Genomic DNA, 22265 nt, shown 5'->3' on the forward strand with positions numbered 1-22265 from the left:
TTTGTTTGTGGGCCTTTCAGTTCAAAGTTTAGTCTTCCACAAGTGGCATGCATGCTCAGTTGGGTTAAGATCACGTGACTGACTTGGTCATTCAGGAATATTCCAAGGAATATTCCAATTTTTTGCTTTAATAATCTCCTGGGCTGCTTTGGCTGTATGTTTTGGGTCATTGTCCATCTACCAAATCAATTTGACTGCATTCAGCTGGATTTGAGCATGTCTCTTTTTTTAAATCTAGCCTTTATCTTCTTGAGGCTTATGAGTAGCTTGCACCTTGCAGTGAACTCTCTTTGTTTATTTTCATGCAGTCTTCTCTTTATGGCAGACTTTGATATTGATACACCTACCTCCTGGAGAGTGTTGTTCACTTGGTTGGTAGTTGTGAAGGTGTCAGGATCCTGGGTCTCTTCACCCAGCTTTTTTAGTTCTTTGTGATTTTTGTATTTTGTCGAGTACTCATGTGATTTATTCTATGGTTTCTAGTTTTGATCCCTTGCCCCTCATGTTTCTCTGTGCCCCTCTTTTCTGTGTAAAGTCTGTGTTTCTTGGTCTGTGTCTTCGCATGTTTTGAGTTTCTTGTGTTTTCTGTCACTCTGTATTGTGAATTATGTTCTCATGGTTGGTCTTTTGTTACTCCCTCGAGTCTAGTTTCTTGTGTTCCAGGATTTCCCTCTGTGTATTATTTATCATCTCTAGTCTTTTGGTTCTTCGCCTTATGGTTATGTCTCTGTGTTTCTTAGTTGCTTTGTCTCTACTATGTCAAGTTCATGCCTCAATGTTATACTTCCTGTTTTACTTTGAAGGTCTGTGTCTGATGTGAGTGTATCCTACTTTGCTTCCTTGTCTCTTCAGTTCTGATTTCCCCCAGCTGTGCTCTCCTTCTGTGTCTCATTCCCTTGTTATTCCCCAGTGTATTTAAGCCCTGTGTTTCTCTGTGTCAGTGTTGCGTCGTCACTCTAGCTGTGTGTTTCCTCGTGTGCCTTGTAGTGTAGTTTATAGTTTCCCCAGTGAGGTTTAGTTTTGTATGCTTTTCCCCTGCAAGCGAATAAAGCTGAGTGTTTTGAGTTCATCCCTCGAGTCTGAGTGCCTGCATTTTGGGTCCAACTCCTGGCTGCCACACAGCACTTCCTGACAGAAGGGATTTCTCATTACCACTGAAGTGATTCTGCGATTATCCACCCGTTTTTTTCCGTGGACGTTCGGGTCTTTAGACTTTGTCACTCCTAATATTCACCAGTGCTTTCGGTTCGGTACGCATATGTATCGAATAATACAAAATGTTTTATTTATTTTATCAACTTTTCTTCTGACGATGCTGTCTATGTTGAGCGCTCAGTGGATCTGCGTTCGACTACTCTGCCTAGGCTGCACTGTCGAGTGCAGATCCACTGAGCGCAGCGCAAGCTAGCAAGACAGAAGATAAGCTCATTGCAACATGGCAACTGCCTCTACGCTACCCAAAATTGAACCGCGTTTGGAACTATCTTGGTTTTCATGTGAAGCATGACCCTGATGGTAAGCGCGCCATGGACAAAAGTAAAACAGTATGTCGGATGTGCCACGCAATGCTCAGTTGGTGGGAACTAGTGTGTTAGCGCAGTTAGCTTGTTAAGGTGTTGACGCCGTCCAGCCCCACGCATGGGGCGATCCGTGGTAACTCATTAATGGAGATTTGCCGCGTTGTGGCGTTAATGTCATTTTAACGAGATTAACGCTGACAGCACTAGTGGGAACACAACGAAGATGACTGCACATTCACACTGACATCATCCTAGTGCAAAGACAAGTGGAAGCAGACAAAAACAACAAGCACGCATGCTACAAACTTTTAGACAGCCGTTAACACATGATTCTCCTTATGGGGACCTGGTATGTTTAATATGCTGCTGAGAATATAGCCCAGAAGAAGCGTATAGTATAGCTTTTATTTTGGAAAGAGCCATTTCTCTGTAATAAACTCTCTTTTCCAAAGTGATTTCTAAATCAGATTTATTTTTTTTTATTATTTTGTTGTTTCAGCAACATTAAATTTAAAAACTGTACTTTTGAGTTAAAATATATATTTATAATAATATAATATATAATGACAAATTAAAAAGGCATGAACATTTTTTTTGTATCGAAAAAATATCGAACCGTGATATATATATATATATATATATATATATATATATATATATATATATATATATATATATATATATATATATAACCAAAAAAAAAACACCACCCAGCACGCCCCTGCGGGCGGTTTATCCTTCAAGCTCGGGTCCTCTACCAGGTACTACTATATATAGCTTTGGATACTAATAGACAAAGGTTGGAAGTGGTTACATTTACAGAAAACCCTCAAACATACTATGACACAGACGTCCCAGAGGAAAAGTCTTCCTTAGAAAATTAACTTTAAATACCATGTCAAACGCAGACTGGATTTATTCTTTATTCCAGATCAAAGAGGAATTGTCCAACGAGGCAACAGATGTCATTAACCAGTTATAAACCAAGATTTTTGCTTATGTATTCTCATCTTTTAAGCTTGCACTTATACAAACACTTCACAACTTTTTCATCAGCAGAGCAGTACAAGGCATGCATCCTGTGTTGTGAGAGACCTACTCCTAGCCAACAATCTGGGAAAGGTTATAGAAACATGGAATGCAATACAATGAAGGGTATATGGTGAAGGAGAGGTGAAGGGTGCAAGGAATGAGTCATGGAGATGGGGTTGATGAGGACAAGATGATGAAACATGACTTGAGGGGGGAGGGAGCAGGTCAGACCAAGAGGTAATAGCATGAAAACAGGAAAGGTGGATGAAAGGGTACGGGGTGAAGGACAGGTTGTTTTAAGACATAAAGAAAATGGATCTTTATTGTTAAAATGGATAAATGGCAATTGCAGCTATATCAAAAGCTGAATGGGAGGTTGAGATATTGATTGGCTTACAGACATAAAAATCTATACTTTATGCAAAATTTCAATATCATATCTTATATGAGTTATATGGTGCGACTAGAACTAGTATTAGCATAATTATATATACATATATATAAAACTGTAAATGGTATTATTATTTTTAATTTGCAAATACTCCACCAGAACATTTTGTGACTTGGTCTTGTTAGATTTTGGTTTGTTTTTGCTAGATGTTGATCTGCATAGTTTCTAGTTGAAGTAGTTAAATTTTTCCCCAAATAATATAATAATATACGTATAATAAGATGCATAAATACATGTTGGCATGAGAGAAACAAAGATGCTACTGTACAAACAGCATGAATTCAAATGTGATGTTGCCTAGCTTTTTTAGTGTTAAGCCAACATGCAAATGGAGCTGTGGGTGCACCACTGCCGTTTCCTTCAGCTAAAACAAACCCGAGGTTGGCTGAAGTGTTCAGTACAATTAACTCTTCAGCCTCCGCAAAAGATCACCATTTTACTTTATTTGCCAAAAAACATTGGTTTCCTTTATTCCCTTTTAGTATTTATGAATGAAACATAGCATTAACATTTGAAGCACAGTGTCATACATAACTTATGGATATTTGTGTAAAAGCAGAGAAAGACTCAGTGCAAACAGAGCACATCACAGCCTTAAAGAAGCAGCCATTTAATACGAGGCTGTAATAATAATGTAATATGTTTCCACAGCATTTAAGGATTTAAATGCAGATTCTATACTTTCATACATTCATTCCAAAGCACAGCAGATCAGAATAGTGACAGCAAACACCAGCAGCTGACTGCAGAACCCAAACAAAGGAGCAGATCCTCCTTTTGTCGTTGTAGATGAGATTGTGGTAAAATTTTTGCTGGTAGTCCCTGTGGATTTCTGTGTGGTGGATGCTGGGGTTCCAGGGTTTTGAGTAGCCCCAGGGGACACGGAGGACCCCTGTGATGAAGTGACATTATCTGTAGAGTGGGAGGTGGTGTCAGATGGTATTCTTGTGGTTTTAGGAGTTTGGGCATGGGTGGTGTTTGTCGTGTAAGAAACAGTGGCGTTCCATTGAGGTGTGGTCGCTGCAGGCTGAGTGCTATTACTCGTAGTGCTGTTATTGGTCACTGCTGGAGTTGTGACATCTGTGGTGCTTTGGCCCTGTAAGAGAAAATAAAAGTTCACGGTGTAAAAGATATATCTAAATATTCATGTAGACTGTTGCAGAGCCATATGCTCATATCTATCCAGCAACAGTGTTTTAGCTATTTTAAATAAATTACAGACGTCAATGTCAGCAATTCATGTGGAACAAATTGCTACTGTAAAGCAGATCTAATTAAAAAATGACAAAGGAGATAACATGAGGCATTCTAATTTATATCATATATGTTGATAAACTGATTTGATATTGATATCATGTACTTATTCGCCTCTGTCAGTGCGTCCCAGGGTGGCTGTGGCTACAATGTAGCTTGCCATCACCAGTGTGTGAATGTGTGTGAATGGGTGGATGACTGGATGTGTAAAGCGCTTTGGGGTCCTTAGGGATTAGTAAAGCGCAATACAAATACAGGCCATTTACCATTTATTTGTAATACTTATCACTACTCTAAATTCAATTTCCATGTTCTTCTGTCTGCATTTCCACTCTGTGTCAAACTTCGTGGAATAAATAAAGCTTACAGATGTGTCTCTGTTTCAGTGGAAAATCCTCTGTACGCACAAGCATGCAAAAGTTCGGTACACATTGCTTCAACAGTACGCGAAGCATGAAAGCATTAACTGCACTTTGCATACCGCTGTGATAGGCAGGGCTGCAGGGCCTGATTGTCATGTACTCTGATGGCCTAAACCTGAGTCCTGCTTCTTTGTTCTGTCCACTTGTAGTTCACAAGTGGACATCTGATAAGTCATACTTAGTTTACTTAAATTTGAATGCTGACACAGAAGAAGAACGTATTATTGAGAACAAAAACAGGAGGACAAAGGAGGGGGGAACAACTAAGCTGTAGTGCCTCTTCACTTCACTGTGCAATACCTTTTGTGCAATATTTTTGTTAATAGTCAATGGTGCAATAGACCGCAATACTTGAAATGTGCAAGTATTCCTTGTATTTTTATTTTTATTCCTATTTATTCTATTTATCCCCTTCGTATATTTTATTTATATATGTCTCTGTATTTATATATGTGTGTGTGTATATATATATATATATATAAAATATTCTGTAACTCTGTAACTTCTGTCGGTGCTGTGCTTTTGGAAACCGAATTTACCAGAGGAACCCACCTGAGGGATTAATAAAGTTTTATCTTATCTTATCTTAAAATTAAGTAAGTAAAGTATGGATATATTCAGTTTCACAGAATCCTAGAAATGAAGGAGCTGTTAATACAGTTCTTGTTCACTGATGCACTGATTCACACTAATTTCAATAATAATTTTAAATCACAATCTAAGAAAATGTCACTGTTTACACTTACAGTGCCTATGTGCTGAGAATGATGAGGTGATTCAATTCTACATCCTCAAACATGTACAAAACGAAATACAGTCAAAAGGTTTTGGTTTTATATCCTTTTGTTTTCTTCTCTTTCCCTGCATTTGCATTGACTTTTGATTTAATTTACCTCTGATTTGAATCCAACTACACTTAAGCTAGAAAAACAAATGATTGTGTTGCTTGCCATTAGTAAAAGCATGGTGACCTGAACTGGCTTCTTTTTCTTTTTTAAATAAATGCAACTTTGGTAAATTAAGTGAAAATGCCTCTTACCTCTATGCCCAAAAACATAAAGGTCAAACAGACACATAGGAGAACTGTCCTGGTTATCTTCATCTTGGTCTTCTTGGTAAATTCTCTTTGTACTTTATGGCTGCTCACACCTTTCTGGCTCACCTTTTATACCTGACAACTCCCAGTAGTACTGATGCTGATAACAGAGAAAAAAAAACCATGCCCTGTTATATACTCTGGTGCACTTTCATAATGCCCTATATGACAGGAAATTAAATGTGTTTCGTGTGTAAAAAAGAGTAACAATGTGAGGGAAAACTGCTTCCACTGCACTTTGTTAAAAGTAGAATCATATGCTTCTCCTAAAGCTAAGGTTAATATTTGTTTTTGGGTTTTTTTTATAACACGGTGACTGCTTCCTGATACAACTCTGAACCTGCTGAAATAATGCTGAAGGATGCGGAAACACATTGTTCTGACCCCCACTTTCTCAGTAGTGTCATATTACAGGAGATATTATGCTACCATGTGTCCATGTATTTTGTGAAAAGTTATGCTAATAGGTTGGGTGTTTTGGGTACAGTTTTGGCTATACTCACTGTGTAAAAAAAATTTTTTCATGAAAGAATAAACCTGTATCACAAAATTTGCAGGGCTTAGTTATGGTACAAAAAAGTTGGTTTTTTTTGTAGCAGTTGTATTTGTTTTATATTACTAAGGATGGATCACATGAGGACTTGTGTGAAGTTAGAAGGAAAAGGGCATCTTGAGACTTGCTAGAGACTGCTATTTGCCACTTCTTAAAATAACAGCTGGTTTTGTTGAATTTGACCTTGCATGTTCGGAAGTATTCTAACTAACAACACAGTTCTCGGTTCTCATCTCTTTTTATTCATATTACATTTCTAGATTTACAACCTTGGTCTTACATTTTTATGAAATCTGTCTCCTCTTTATATTTAACTTTCAGGCAAGGTCAGATAAGGCAGGAATAAACCCGAGGGTAAGTCAACAGAGAAAAACTGTGAAGCAACAAGGTCATTCAAGGGAAAATGAAAGTGGAAAGCTAACCAGCCCTCTGTAGTTATTTCGATAACACAAGAATTCTACTTTACAAACCTTCACATTTTGTATTGATTTTTTTAAAATGGTAAATTACTCACATTTGATTTCACCTTGTCTTGTTGAACTCTTGGAATAACTGATGCAAACAGAAAGGAATGTGAACCTGTGATATTTAATTTCTGATATAAGGTTTTACAAATATTTGAGGAACCCTATCAACTTCCAAAAAAAATCGAATGTGACCAAACCATTGTGAAAAAAAGAGAAGTACTGTTACTTTTCTGTTGTACTTGTTTTTGTACCCGTTTTCCATTGCAAAAACAACGTTCAGCTATGGTCAAAAGTTTACATACTTTCTTCACTGGCATATATGACATGATGATTTTAATTATTTCTTCGAATAGTTCTTTTTCAAGGGTGGAATCATTGCAACAGAATACAGTTTTAATTACTTAAAAAAAAAACAAGAATTAGATGCACAAGGTTGAATGCTGAGAGGAAAGGGTGCCATAATCATTTGCATCTTGTCACATATTAACATGTATCAGGTTCTTCTCACAGGTAGATACGTGACTCTATCTGCAGAAATACGTTGTTGTTGTTTCTTAAATAGCCAGGTCATAATTTCTGGAAAAACAGACACTGGTGCTGAGGATTTCAAGTCTATTTTAATTCTATTTCTATTTTAATGTCCCGACACATGGCTATACACACCAAAACAAGCCAAACGGATGGCACTATAGTCCAAGTGGAAAAATCTGTCATTTTTTATTTGAGGTGTATTGTCCCTTTAAATTTTAAGACTGATTGCACAAATATTTAATATGTGAGTATGTAACAGGTGCATACTGGGTGTTTTATAGTTGATCAACGAAAGCATATGTATCCTGTGGGGGAAGTCGAATACAAACCTAAAACTACAAAACATTTTAAATAACAACACACATAACTTCATTTCTCTCCTACCACCGTATTATTACAACAATAGAGAGGAAGCAAACTTGTTCCTGTAACAAATGATTCTGGTAGGTATGAGATCACAAGTAGCCTTTTGTAGCACGTTATCAGCTGGTTTATCACAGCACTGCATATTTCCTGGTACAGGAAAGTTCCGATAACCAAATGTCCCAGGACACAATATAGCACAAACATCGCAAGTGACACTCTTACATGTTTCCATGTAGAATAGAGTGGGATTTTATTAATGTAGTACACATTTTCCTTATGAATTTTAGCACCAAATATTTCTTATAGAATAGTTCATCGGCACAGTGGCTACAGATACAGCGTAGCATCGGAGGTTTGCAATGGACCAGTCAAAGTGCAGAGCTCAACCCAACTGAATTGCTGTTACAGGACCTTAAGAAAGCGGTGTATATATGAATGTCTGCAAACACCAATCGACTGAGGCAATACGGTAGAGAAAAATAGGCCAAAATTCCTTCACAACAATGTGAGAAACTAATAAGGTCATACAGAAAACAATTATTTCACTCCTGCTAAAGGTGGTTCTAGAAGCTATTGGCTCATGGGGTGTAATTCGCTTTTTAGAGAACTACATTGTCATTTGAAACCTTTTTTCCCACAGGATCAGATGTTTGAGCAATAAAAGACAAATCTGTAAATAAATACTGCTTACTAAATTTAAGATAAGATAAGATAAGATAAGATAGAACTTTATTAATCCCTCGGGTGGGTTCCTCTGGGAAATTCGACTTCCAAAAAAAGCACAGCAACGACCGAAGTTACAGTTACAGAATTGTTATATATATATATATATACACACACACACACACACACACACACACACACACACACACACACACACATATATATATATATATATATATATATATATATATATATATATATATATATATATATATATATATAAATTTCATACTGTCTACAAACTAAACAACACTGAACAATGGTGCAAAATGCAGCTGCTCATATTTTAACAAGAACTGGGAAATTTGAGCACATTAGCCCTGTTCTGAGATCTCTGCATTGGCTACCTTGTCAGGTTCGAGCAGATTTTAAGGTCCTGCTGCTCATCTACAAGGCTTTAAACGGACTGGCACCTTCATACCTCTCCGACCTTTTACATCTTTACGTTCCATCCCGTGCTCTCCGATCTCAGGACTCTGGCCTTCTAAAGGTTCCTAGAGCCAGAAAAAAGACAATTGGAAAGCGTGCTTTTTCTTTTCGTGCCCCGTTTCTGTGGAACACCCTCCCTCAAGATGTTAGGCAGGCATGCTCCGTGGAGGTTTTTAAAACTAAGCTGAAGACACATTTGTTCACCTTATCTTACAAGTCTTAATTCTATGGCTTTTAGTTTTTAAATTCTTACTGTTTTTAACTTGTATTGTGTCTTTTACGTGTATTGCTATGTATCGCTTTTTATTTATTTATTTTTTTTATCTCTTTAGTTTTAAACAGTTATACAGCACTTTGTTTGAAAGCGCTTTATAAATAAAGTTATTATTATTATTATTATTAATGAAGGCTGCAGAGAGATATATAGAGTTAGTTAAATGTTAAAATCACGACGTTCATATCAACTGTGCAGTATTTACATGCTAATGTTTCTTTTAGCATGTTAGCATGCTAGTATTTGCTTTCAGAGGGCACTGTTACTAAAATTAGGATCTTAAGAGATTGAGGGGAAAAAAGGGAGCAATTTTTTCCATGAGCTGTATGACTGTGAAGATACACAGCTAAAAGTTAATGTTCTATTTCCACATTTTAAGAAACATGGTCTAAAATATAATCCGTTATGAATATGAACATGTAAAATGTCTTAATCCGAATGACTGAAAACACTATAGAGCTAAACAGCTAATGTAGCTTTAAAAAACTACTTTGCGTAAACTGGATTGTGTAAATTATAGGAAATCATCCTTTCAATTGTTCAAGGGGTTAAAATGATACTCAGGCAGACATGAGTGACTCAGAGGCAAATAATCTTTGTTCATAAGGCTCTGCCAATCAAAACTTTGATTGCTTTAGTGATTGTAGAAGTGTTAAAACTCTGAGGTTATTGGGGAAAAAGGTTATTTTTACAAGCTTGAATTGTACTCTTGACTGGAAAATATGACACGTAATTCCTCATAAACAAGCACCACCCATCTTTGAGGAGCACGATTAAACGGTGCCAAGATGAAGAGCTACTTTAAGACCAAGAATGTCCAAGGGTGCTGATTGTCAAGGACTACTTGGCCTTACAAAGATTACAAAATTGTCTGATTAATCCGTGATAACATGGGTTAAGCGCCTTGAGGCAACTGTTGTTGTGTTTTGGCGCTATATAAATAACACTAAACTGAATTAAATGAGTTATCAAGTTGTGCACAGACTTCCCAACTCAACTATATCTGATATTCTTAAAGCAAAAGAGCCACAGACTAAACGTGTGTATAATAATATGTCTATATTATTCAAAGATTCAGTCTTTTATTTAAATGACTCAGCTGAAGCCATCACTTTGAACAATGCATGTAATAAATTCCAAAACTGATGCTAAAAAAGTAGTATTTAAACAAGTGGTCTTGCTTTTTGAGCCCACTGTGCGTTAAAATGCATTTAACATTCATTGTTATCAGTACCTTGCGTACCTTATCTCTGCCTTGCGTGTTTAAGATCTCCATGCAAATTGCATTTCCTTAAGAACAAACATAAAGTTCAAGTTGAAACGGTACATCAAACACAGATGGAAATGGTGACGTGACGTCAAAACAAAGAGAAACATACAGGCAAAATAAAGTTGCAAAGTAGATGGAATCGTTTTTTCTGTATTTGTGTTGTTAATTGGATCTATTATCAGTCAATTTTAGTATAAAATACAAATATATAAACTACGTCTTTTTTTAATCTGAGCCTATATCAGGCCATTTTACTCATGTTTGTTCAAAGGGAATAAAGTGTAAACCAAGTCCTTGAAGGAAGCTGTACTTCCTTGAACTTGCTGTTGTTGTGCTAGGTTGACTGCGACCTTTGATCCTATATAAACCATGGATAAAGTCACGCAACCAGACTCATCAAATAAAGAAAGTAGGTCCACATGTGACTGACAAATCCAGTCCTTTCCTCAGTTTTATTGGTCTGACTTGACAGCAAAGCAAACACGTGTAATTCATTTATCCTTGAGTCAAACAAAATAGGTCTACTGCTTAAAAGTCTGACTTCCATCCATCCATCCATCCATCCATCCATCCATCCATCCATCCATCCATCCATCCATCCATCAGCATAAGCAGAGAAGCCCAAACCTCCCTCTTCCTAGCCACCTCCTCCAGCTTGTCCGGGGGAACACCAAGGCATTCCCAGGACAGCCGAGAGATATAATCTCTCCAGCATGCCTTGGGTCTGCCCCTGGGCCTCCTGCCAGTGGGAGATGCCTGGAATACCTCACCCCTTTGGAGCCCAGGAGGCATCCTTATCAGATGCCCGGAACACCTCAACTGGGTCCTTTTGATGTGAAGGAACTTCTCACCCTATCTCTAGGGGAGAGGCCAGCCACTCTTCGGAGGAACTACCCACAGCTCATGACCATAGGTGGGGGTAGGGATGCAGATCGACTGGTAAATTGAGAGCTGGGTCCTGGGTGAAGGACCAGACAAAGAAAGATACAGAAGACGCCTATGAGTAGAACATCAAGGGAACAGTTCACCCTGCCCGGGATAGGGTTACCGGGACCCTGCCTTGGAGGCCGGAGCGGGGGCCGTGGAAGACTGATCCCCAGCCACCAAGACTTATCTATTTCCTTAAGTTATAAAATCCTTGTAGATATAACTATTCAAAAATAAATAAATACTTGAAACCATCATTGACACACCTTAAGTGTGAGTGAAAATTTGTAAACCACCAATTTGATTTACTGACTTCAGTTTCCATTAAATTAAAAAAAAAGACTATTTTGATTAAGACATTAATTGATTGTTGTTGTTTTTTTACTGTAAATATACTTTAAAAAACAAACAAACATTGCAAACAGAAGAAAAAAACTAATAGGGGAAAAATATTAATGACTATCTGTATATACCACATAATTTACATGCTTGAAAAGGAGTAGGATGAAGTTTAAACTTCTTTACTAACACGCTGACTCTTTGCGGCTATAAAACAGTAATATACATAGGACATTTAAATCAATATGACCACACGTTCAATAAGGCTTTGCATATACCCTATCATAAATAGATGATCATTTTATAGCTGTCTTTCTAATAAGTAACTAGATGGCTATCATATAATATTGAAATTACATTATTGCTGTTTTTGAATGGGCAATTGTATTTACTGCATACTTAAATTTTCCCTTTTACATACATCCAGTGTATGGTCTTGTTACATTTTACATGCAAAATATGCATGTAATGTGTGCTTTAGAATTAAATTGAATTAATTTTAATATCATGCTTGAGTAATGTCAATCCAACACTAACATTTTCTATGATGAAATTAGTGGCATTTGATGAAAAGTGATGACTTTTAATGTGTTTTTCTCTCTATGTTTTTTACAGTTTTATATTTAATAGTGCGAATGAAAAACAAATGTATATTTTTACACTATAGTATATATAGTATATAGCTAAAATTGTTTTGTTCTTTTACAGCTGATGTTTACAGTACCTTCAGGTATATCCGCGTCTACTGTCGCCATCTAGCGGTGGGAGAATTAATCCCATTTTTATGCCCGGAAGTGACGCATTAACGTGCTGTGCTTTCTGAAAGAAATCAATGGAAGGGTGCCAGTGATCATGCTTTATTTAAAATAATAAATAACTAGGCCCTTTTTCGCAAAGGCTGCATCATCTGGGAAACATCTGTACAACATTCAGCCAAAAGACGGTTTGAACTTGGGTAAGTAGCTTTTTGCACAGCCCGTTGCTAACTAGTTAGCTTAATTTGCTTGAGCTAGCATGTTTAGCCAGTAAGTTAAGTTTCCCTCCCTCGTCTCCATTGAGAGTACATTTTTAAGGAGTTTCCTGCTTTCTTAAATATGATCTCGAAACGTCTGTAGTTTCTCTAATAAGCTTAAATTTGAGCATACATCCTTGCTGTGTTGAGAAAACGTATATTTACGCTAATAGAACATCACCTTTGTCTTGTACCATCGTACCCCGCAGATTTGTGTGGATATGGCAGCTTCTTTACCTCAGAAGCCAGGGATGGCAGGTATGCCCTCACAGCAGCAGCAGCAGCCTCCTCATCTGCCCCCCGGTGCTGCCCCAAGTGCAGGTCAGCAGCCCATGCCTCCTCAGGGAGCCCTTAGGGAGATCTCCCCGGTGTTCCTCTGCAGGATCGGACAGGAGACTGTACAAGATATTGTCACACGCACTATGGAGATCTTCCAGATTACACGAGCCACACAGGTAAGGGACACGAGGCTCATGCTTAGCAGCAGGAACTGTTTTCTTGTTGTTAGTGTCTGGGACTTGATATCAAAATAACGATATTGTCGCATACCTATATGTAATATGAGTATAACACACTTACCTATATTCTTGCCCACTCACATATTCAGCTTTGTTTATGGGTGTATCATTAGCAGACTAATATTTCTTACTGTTAGTTTCTCATTCATCTTCTCAGTTCAGCTGCTCTTCTGAGGGGTCACTACAGCCTCCATCTCTCTCTCTGACATCCTCTTCTGTCACACTAACCATCTTCATGTCCCCTTCACTACATTCATGAATCTTCTCCTTTTTTCCTCATTTCCTCTGGCCTAGCAGCTCCATTTTCAGCAATCTTTGTCGAGTATATCCATTATTCCTATCTGCACATTTTCCAGCCATCTTAGTCTTCCCTCTCTAGCACTCAATCTGAGCCATCCGTCTGATTACATTCCTAATGAAACTCTTAATCTTAACCTTGCAGTCTCGTGTCTCTTTCAGGTTGCACCTTCTGGTTAAATGTAGTCCGCCTGTATGCATCTTCCTCATTTCTTATATGTCACCCTGTGTTCTTCTGTCTTCTTGAAATATGATACGTCCTTATCAAATCTATTTCCATCACCCATATGTCTATTGCCTGCTCCTATCGCCAGTCTCTTACACTCTGACTGTGCTTACGGTCTTATCCAAATTACTCTGGTTTTTTTCTTCTAACTGACATCCAACGTGTAGTGAACAAATTCAACATCACCTATTTGATTTCCAGCTTCAATCCTGTATGACACACTCTTCGCTTCCACATTTGAGTATATCTATAATTTCTCAGGCATGGCTTTCTTCCCACCTGGTCTCATTCTCTCTATCATACCAGCCAGCTGTCTCCTTTTACCAGCCTTTGTCCCAGCTCTCACCTCTGCACTCCTGCCTGTTAAGTTCTCATATTGACTTAAAGTCCAAAACTACAACTGTAACGATCGTTTTTAATATTTATTTAATCTGAACGACTTTTGAAAACTCAATCAAGTGCAGCTTCAGGTTCCTCATACCATTTATAAATAACATTCGTTTTGTTTTTTAAATTAAGGATTACGTTTATTTAAGTTTATTTATTGTCTAATAGAAGAGAAAAAACAATGTCTTAGATTAAAAAAAGAAAAAAAGAAAAACAACAACTGCTCCAACTAACTAGCTATTGGCAACAATTAAAATAAAAAGTGGGTCATTGGAGTGTGAACACAAGGCTCTGTGAATGCCAATTTGGTGACCTCAATGACACTATCAGGGCACCAATTTGACCTCCCCCTGGTGGACTTAATGTACACTATGTAAAACTATTATTAGATCAAGCTTTTGGCCATAATCTCCAGAACTGTCCGTGCCCTCGTCCGTAAGTGTGTAATCCGGGCATCAGCCAATTAAAATCCACACTTCTCAGACAACAGCGCCTCTCACATTTGGGTCCTTACAGTACTGGTGAGCCCTTCCTTGGAACCTTTGTACATTTGGCATTTTAACAGAAAATTCAAATGACTGCAGGTTTACTGACTGATTAGTTCAATAATTACCTGCTGAGTCACCAGTCTGCAGTTTTAGATGGGCAGCACGGACGGTTACTCATATTTTACTGCTACCAAAAATTGCAGTTATTGTTATATTAGCATTATTTCTTTAGCTTAAGTGCAGCAAATTGCACCAGCAGCTCTGGTGTATGTGTGGCTGTTAACTGAGTGGGCGGTATTTATGTGGCTAAAGTGGTTCCACTGTTCCCTGTCAGTCTCAATTTGGCCCGTCTTCTTTTCTGGCATATCTGCTCGGCTTGCCTGTCAGCATCCCTCGTACCCATCCTCCCATCTCCATTTGATCCGTGTTACCAAATGCGCCTCTGTGTTTTTCAGTGTAGTGCTGACTTCTAAAGCTTGTTCTTGCCTATTAAGGTGACCCCCCCCCCCCCCCCCTTTTTTTTTTTTTTTTTTTAAACCTGTGCAGCTCAGAGAAGAGGAACACTATGGTTTTGTGTTGCCATTGCTATTACTTGGTTTTGAAAAATGATTGTCTACATGTCCAATGTACATGCAGTCATTTACATTGCCTGACACTGTCAGCATTTTTATTTGCATTACACTGCTGTATTTAGAAATAGAAGTGTAATTATTCCAAATGATTTCATGTTATCTATTGTGTGTTTTTGATTCAGCTTCCTAATGGGGTGACTCAGAGCCAGGCAACGTATCAGGACCGCTTTGGGAAGCTCCAGGAACACCTTCGGCAGCTCACTCTGCTCTTCAAAAAACTCCGACTGCTGTATGAACGCTGTGTGGAAATGACCTCTGACCTGAAGGAGGGACCAGCTGAGGTTAGAGAAGACCTTTGCTGACCCCCCCCCCCAAAAAAAGAAAAACAAACAAACATTTTTTCAATTACTACTATATAACTACTGTAGAACTATGTTCTTTCTTTATGTCTGATTTGATAATGAGAAAAAAAAATGCAATTTTAATCGTGATTTACCTCGGCTGTGTGTTCAGCTTGTGCCGTACGCTGGAGAGGAGCTGGTTTCTGTCAGAGTGGAGCCCTGCAGTCCTGCTGTCATCCAGGAAAGAAACGAGGTCCTAGAGGTGGGTTTCTGTAATGTTCTTGTCGCCTCGGGAAACCATCAGCAGTGACGGGGCCTTTTTTTGGGGGGGTTAAGTTAAAATAAAATAAATAAAAAAGCAGTACACACAGAATTTCAAGTCCAGGATTTAGAGACTTGTTGAAAACGTACGTGTTGGTGCCAGCAAAGTCAGTGTTACCTTTTGTTTTTAAATGGTGCATTATCCCAGTTTAAACATTTGATACGTTTTTTCTGCACTATTGTGAATTGTTATGGGTTCGTGAGATTTGCAAATAATTCTGTAATAATTAATAATAATTGGTCTTGAAATTGATAACTTCCCACTGCTAAAAGGGACATCTTTTAGTGCCTTGTTTTCTCTGACCAACAGCCAGGATATCTATTACCGTCACTTTATGACACAAAACAGGAAATCCTAAACGTGCAGAAAACATCATTAGCTACTAAGAAAGAAAAAGGGTTGGCAACAAACGTTATGCCAGTTCATTGACTTATTGCTGCAGCTTTTCTTGAAATGGATTCAACATATGAATCAATTAATTTCTCATATATTGTTTGGTGTTCCACAGTTTATTATATATTTTAATAATTGGGGATAGTGTTACTTAGCTATGCTGAAATGAGCAGAATAAAGTCCCTTTCAAATTCCTCTAGGTGGCAGTACTGACACAGGCTAAAGTAGCATCTGGATTTTAACTGAAAAACCCTGCATTATTTACTCATTCTGAATTAGGGTGTTGTTTTTTGTTAGAGCTAATATTTCAGTTGGGTTACAAAAATACCTTCAGGGAGCCAGTGGCAAAACACTGGAAAATTCTGCCTGAGGCTGAGAGGACTGTTGGCTTTAGCATCAGCACCAGTAGAAAAGTATTTTTCCTCCAGGTGTGAGGCAGTGTCAGCATCACTTGTTAATATGTGATTAGCTATTTCCTTCCCGGATTGCTTATATGTATAAGGTTGTAACTGGCAATGGTTAAAGTCCACGTGTTCTGCAGAGTTTAACTAATGGCCAAATGTCTTGTTGTTATACAGAAATTGCGCCAGAAGAACCAGGAGATGAAGGTTCTGATGGACCAGATGAGGAACCTTCTGTGGGATATCAATGCTATGCTGACACTTAGAAAATGATGGCTCTGAATGAGACTTGCGCACTTGTTTCTTAGCTCTGCACTCCTCTGCGGGTGAAGGAACTTTAAGACGGCAAAGACCAGGTGAAATAAGGGAACTTCTGTAGGATTTATGGGACCTTCCGCCTACTCTGAGCTGGCACTTCATCACTGAAACTCATAATTTACTTGCACCTTTTCATCTAAGAGCCCGTGTTGTTTGTTGTATTGGAGCCGATAAGAGGGAAATCATAAACAAGGCAGGAATAAGGTATCGAGTCAAAGCCAAAAACAGGATAAGCTGACACACATTCTAACAGTCATCCTCTTCTTTTGTATGAGGCAGCTGATAACCCAATTTTCATTTGGAAAGTGCTCTGCAACTGTTTTGTAACTACTTAAATAAGTTATAGACTTTTGTTCAAACTGATGAAATAATAAGTTGGAACCTGGATGGCCTCAGGTAACAAAAAGCACAGAAGAGAAAGAAGCCTAAACTGCCTATTCATGGTGTTCTGCCTCCAGGTGCTGACTTGACACCAGACAGACTTGAATTCATTGCAGGTAATTCTTCCACAAAGCACAGAAGCTGATCTGATATGTTTGTTTACAATAGGAACAATTGCCCATATTTGTGCTCTGTCAGTTGTAAAACACTGTGGGTTCAGAATTCCAATCGGCCCTTTGGCAGCTATGTATCTCAGGTGCTTTGTACATAAGTGTGTGCATGTGCTTAATGAGATTAGCTTCCTGAGTGCTACACATCACACCTGTTTGCCCTGAGGGTGTTGAGACTTGCTTACCTGTGAATTTATTTTTGTAAACTGTACTACAAATGGTTGGTGTACTGGGTATTTGTTTTTTAATAAACTTCTTTTTTTGAAACAAACGGTCTGAATATATATTTTAAAGTCCTGCTTCTAAATCCAGGACGGGCCCACTCAGACTGAAGTATTAGCTCCATAGTGTCAGTCTCAACCCTGAGGGTGGATGTAGGAATGCATGATCTCCCTCACAATTGAGATGATGTATAAGTACATCAAAGTACATCCACCTACTTGTAATGATGCACACTCTGACCTTAACCTTCTGTATTCATCTTTCTTTACACAGCAGCAGCTCTTTTGTGTAGTTTGCCTACATTACAACAAAGAGCCAGTCATTCTCTTTCTCAGTCATGTCGGATGCTATCGAACCACACTTTCGATTCCTGTGATTGTGCTTAGTATAATACTCTTTAGTAATTTATTTTTTAAGGAAACTCATCCTGTCCCAAATGGGTTTTCTATATTTAATTTTACTTTACCTTTGTAGTGGAATTGTACCTGCCACAATACACATTTTCAGTGTATCCATCACACAGCAAATTTTGCTCGACCCCATTTGGCCTTCAAAACTGCCCTTATTCTTCATGGCATAGATTTAATAATGGGCTGGAAACATTCCTCAGATTTTGGCCCATTCATGATCTGAATCCCCCGTTCCACCTCATCACAAAGATGCTCTGGTGACTGTAGAGGCTATTTGAGTACAGTGAGGTCACTGTCATGTAAAATAAGCCTTTTTGAGATTATTTGAGCTTTGTGGATGGACATGGACAGCAGTAATATCCAGATGGACTGCCATGTTTAATTGATGCTCAGTTGGAGTTTTACCAGCAGCATCTGCCTGAACTGTTGATACAAGGCAGGATGGATCATGCTTTTTTTCAGTCTGGTAAGCTCATGTGAACTACAATAATAATAATAATAATAATGGATTGCATTTATATATCGCTTTTCGAGACCCTCATAAACTTAGTTCTTAGTTGACAAGAGTAGCGCCACGTGTTGTCTTCGGCTGCTGTAGCCAATCTGATTCAAGGTTTGATGTGTTGTGCATTCAGAGAAGCTCTTCTCGATATCTTGGTTGTAGAGAACGGCTGAGTTGGCTTTCTAGCAGCTCAAAGCAGTCTGTACATTCTCCTCTGACATCAACAGGGTATTTTCACACACTGACCTGGCGCTCTCCGTTCTTCTAAAGATGGTTGTATGGGAAAATCCCAGTAAACCTTCAGTTTCTGGAGTTCTCAGACCAACCCGTCTGGCGCCAACAACCATCCCACGTTCAGAGTTACTTAACTCACCTTTTTTCCCAACTCTGATTTTCAGGTTGCCTCAAACACATTTACTTGCCTAAGTTCACCGAGTTTTACTAGGTTTGGCATCACCATCCAGCAATTAGTCTGTCTTTTGCTCTGCATGACAAACATTTATCTGCATATATTCAAAATAAATGCCAACTTGGACTGCAAATGATAAATCCACTGGAACAAAGATTTTGGCTGTTTTCCTACAGATTTCGCTTATTCATTTAAAGGTAGTATTCATAATGATTAGTTGATTTCTATTTTTTGTGTGTTTTTCAAGAAACTGCTTGACAGTGTGATCTTCAGCAGTGTAACCAGAACTACATGATTCTTTTTATACGTTTGTAGCATAACTGGATGAAAGACAGACATGCCACAGCAGCCTCCCTGATTTCCTATCTTTGTTGCTTGTACCTTAAATTACAAGATGAACTTTGCCTCTGCTGGAAACGTGGCCACACACTATGTGTTTGGCAATTATGGGACAAAATATGTGAACATTCTGCAGCACGAGTCCAGAGTTTGCATTTATAAATCACTTTATTGGTCTTACAGTTAGCATTTTAATGTGAAATGATCTGTTTCCTTGGCAACAGTAACATGGAGACAGATGTTGCCAGCTGGAGTGCATGGCACCGATACCAGTCCCTTGGGTGCTCCTGGCATGAGATAGTCATTCTCTCCTTGTTGCCACTGCAGTAGCACTGACATTTGAAGTGTTCACAAATGTTCCTTTTTTGACTATTTTAATCGTCCTTTCTCAGCGACAGGGCCAATCACAAGGACTATTTTAAGGCCCCAAATTTCTCAAGATTCATGGAGGTTGGAGAAGCATTTGAAGTACTTTTTATAGACTCCTTTCTCTTAAGCTCTTTATATAGTTCAGATCTCCTTGGGTCTTTCTTGATGATTGTCCATGTCACCAATGGACCTCGGTGCCTTTTTGTCCACTTCCCATGCATGAAAGACATGTCTTGAACTTTCTGTTACTTAGTAGCCATATTTGTCTGTCCAAAATGGCTCGAAACATGACTTCAACGCTCTCTAGTCTTTTTGTCCAGAAATGTTAGGCCCTCTCCAGGTCTTTGTACTTCTTGCGTAGGACGGACACTTGATCTTTGAAGAGAACGGGGTCCAGGCGAAACTGAGAATGCACCAGGGGCATGTAGCCAAACCAGTTGGCAAAGGAGTTGACGCACTCTTGCCTCTGGTTGAAGTGTTCAGGGTTGGCCCAAGGGACGCTCTTCGTACCCTGGGAGTAGAACAGGCACATGCTATTTAGCATCCAATCTTGTTCTAACAACCAAGTCAAGAGACTCCAGAGAGTATTACTTTGAAGACAATTCGGTACCTACCTGTGGACTGGGGAGCTCCTTGTACTGCTTCCTTTGAGCCACTTTGATCGGCGGCTGGTGAGTCACAGCAGAGACCAGGAAGTTCATAAGGATGTCCTCACAGTTGGAGGTGCGATCCACCAGAGTCCGCAGAGACTGAGGCAGGTAGTGAGTGAACAGGTAGTGGTAGTACCTGTGGGGAAGTTGAGAGTGTCACATAAACATACAATATTCATTGTATTCTTAAAGCCAGCAGGCAATGGTGCTTTATATAAAAGAGATATGTTTAAAAAACCCCATCTGACAAAGATATGCTGCCACTTCTTCCGCCAATGTGCTCTACCTGTCTCGCTTTCAGTAGCTAGTGTGATGTATGCTGATAATATGTATCTAGGACAAGTTGATTTCTCCGCCGAGTGAGATTTAAGCTTTAAGGTGCCCAGCCGACTAAACTCCACTGATGCAATGCATATGTTCTTCAATATCAGTTTTAGGTGTATAGCGCTTTCAATTTACTTATCATTATATTTTCAGACTAAGCAACTGTCACTCTATTTTTTTAAAGAAGGTTTAATTGTGCTTCACAACCAAAATTGGCCACATTTATCTCTATGTAAGTTGCTGCCGTGGAGTCTCGGTGCGCCGTCAGATCAGTTTACTAATATGATATGCAGTAAAAATTAGATGAAGACTAAATTATCCATTCCCCCACTGAGCGAGTCGTGTTTTATAGGCTCACTATTCATTGGTATTTTTCTGTTTAAGCAGTAAAACGGGTTATTAAAGTTGGCGCTGATGTGTCTATAGGCTTTAGAGATTCAAATTAGCACGACAAAAACGTGTTTTTATTAAGTCTGCTGACAATAATGACCACATTGTCTCAAAATGTCACAAGGTTTCAACACCTTTTAAAGTACCCTGTCTGTGGTGTAATTACATTCTCATTGTATAAGAACTCCCATCCCTCTCCCATAGCACATAATCGACTTCGTGCTTTTCGAATTAATCAAACTGCTTGAAGTAATCCCTGAGTAATTCACTCTTGCCTTCTTTTTTTCCCCCTCCCGCTCACACAAATACATAATTATTCTTGATGCCTTTTCTTTCTGTTTGATTGTCCCTTATTGCTCATCATGTTGATATTTGTGCCATTATGTTCGGAGCTGCTAGAGTTCAAGTTCTCCCTTGCTCTCAGTTTTTAATCTTTGAAGCAGTCTGTTTTGAGAATTTAATGTCTGTTCTGTATTAGTTTGTCAAATGTTGCAGTTATTATAGACGAATATATCAAACACATTAAAAAGTCTCAGTACACCCTGGAAAAATGAACAAACTTTTAAATTTAGCCATTTGTAGGAGCTCCTGTTTTCCTGTAGCTGCTTATGGAGCTTACACAACAGTAAGAACTTCATTTTTAACCATTGCCTCCTACAAAGCTGACTCAGTTTGTTAACATTTCTGGGATGTATGGACTGAACAGCCCTCTTCAGGTCTTGCCATAACCTCTCAGTTGAGAACTCAGCAATTCCATAACAACGATCTTCTACCTTTTCAACCATTCTTTTGCTGACTATACTATGAGCTTGCATTTTAAGGTCATGGACTCCTGCCCTGATAGTCTCATTTACAAAAAAAAATAAATTGATAATTCTTAAATTCATTGTTTGAATTCAGCAATTGCACGGCACTCAATCCCAGAGGGAGCAAAACAGCCCCGAACTGAAGAAGCTTCTCGGATGAGAGGTGAAACGTCTTCAAGTAACTTAAAGAAGTCCAGACGCTTTTCTTTGCAAGCTCCTTTGACTACGATGACCTGGATGACTGAGAACCTTCATAGACATATTGCCGTACATTTTGGGAGGAACACCCTTCAGAACTGAAGAAGCTTCTCGGATGAGAGGTGAAACGTCTTCAAGTAACTTAAAGAAGTCCAGATGCTTTTCT

The 22265-nt window shown here is 38.6% G+C and overlaps 2 protein-coding genes and 1 long non-coding RNA gene across 5 annotated transcripts in view; 1 reads left to right on the forward strand and 2 right to left on the reverse strand.

Moving 5' to 3' along the window:
- Nucleotides 1-2435: 2435 nt before the first annotated feature.
- Nucleotides 2436-12906, reverse strand: LOC146643422 (uncharacterized). Its single transcript, XR_014909302.1, has 3 exons — nt 12848-12906; nt 11240-11346; nt 2436-4099 (listed from the first exon to the last, which is right to left on the reverse strand). It is a non-coding gene; the product is annotated as an uncharacterized LOC146643422 (long non-coding RNA).
- LOC146643423 (mediator of RNA polymerase II transcription subunit 30) lies at nt 12888-17754 on the forward strand. The gene is made up of 4 exons (XM_085396187.1): nt 12888-13121; nt 15337-15495; nt 15668-15757; nt 16789-17754. The coding sequence occupies exons 1-4, from the start codon at nt 12888-12890 to the stop codon at nt 16882-16884; spliced, it is 579 nt and encodes a 192-aa protein (XP_085252313.1). The 3' UTR covers nt 16885-17754.
- A 1757-nt stretch (nt 17755-19511) lies between these two features.
- ext1c (exostoses (multiple) 1c) overlaps nt 19512-22265 on the reverse strand; it is a 93883-nt gene continuing 91129 nt past the window's right edge. For all 3 annotated transcript variants that reach the window (XM_085396182.1, XM_085396183.1, XM_085396184.1), the window contains exons 11-12: nt 20346-20517; nt 19512-20242 (exon numbers count right to left, since the gene is read on the reverse strand). In XM_085396182.1, coding sequence (XP_085252308.1) covers nt 20057-20242; nt 20346-20517 — 358 coding nt within the window. In that variant the 3' untranslated portion in view covers nt 19512-20056. The remainder of the gene's footprint in view (nt 20243-20345; nt 20518-22265) is intronic.

This window comes from Rhamphochromis longiceps, linkage group LG22, assembly GCF_057381845.1.
Source record: "Rhamphochromis longiceps isolate RC_006_pf linkage group LG22, R_longiceps_female_GT1.1, whole genome shotgun sequence".
Classification (NCBI taxonomy): Eukaryota; Metazoa; Chordata; class Actinopteri; order Cichliformes; family Cichlidae; genus Rhamphochromis; species Rhamphochromis longiceps.

Bases quoted from the DNA above. Each gene is read 5' to 3' on its own strand.
- LOC146643423 (XM_085396187.1), top strand. From the start codon at position 12,888: ATGGCAGCTTCTTTACCTCAGAAGCCAGGGATGGCAGGTATGCCCTCA. The intron at 13,122-15,336 runs GTAAGGGACACG...TTTTTGATTCAG, and splicing joins AGATTACACGAGCCACACAG to CTTCCTAATGGGGTGACTCA. The intron at 15,758-16,788 runs GTGGGTTTCTGT...GTTGTTATACAG, and splicing joins AAAGAAACGAGGTCCTAGAG to AAATTGCGCCAGAAGAACCA.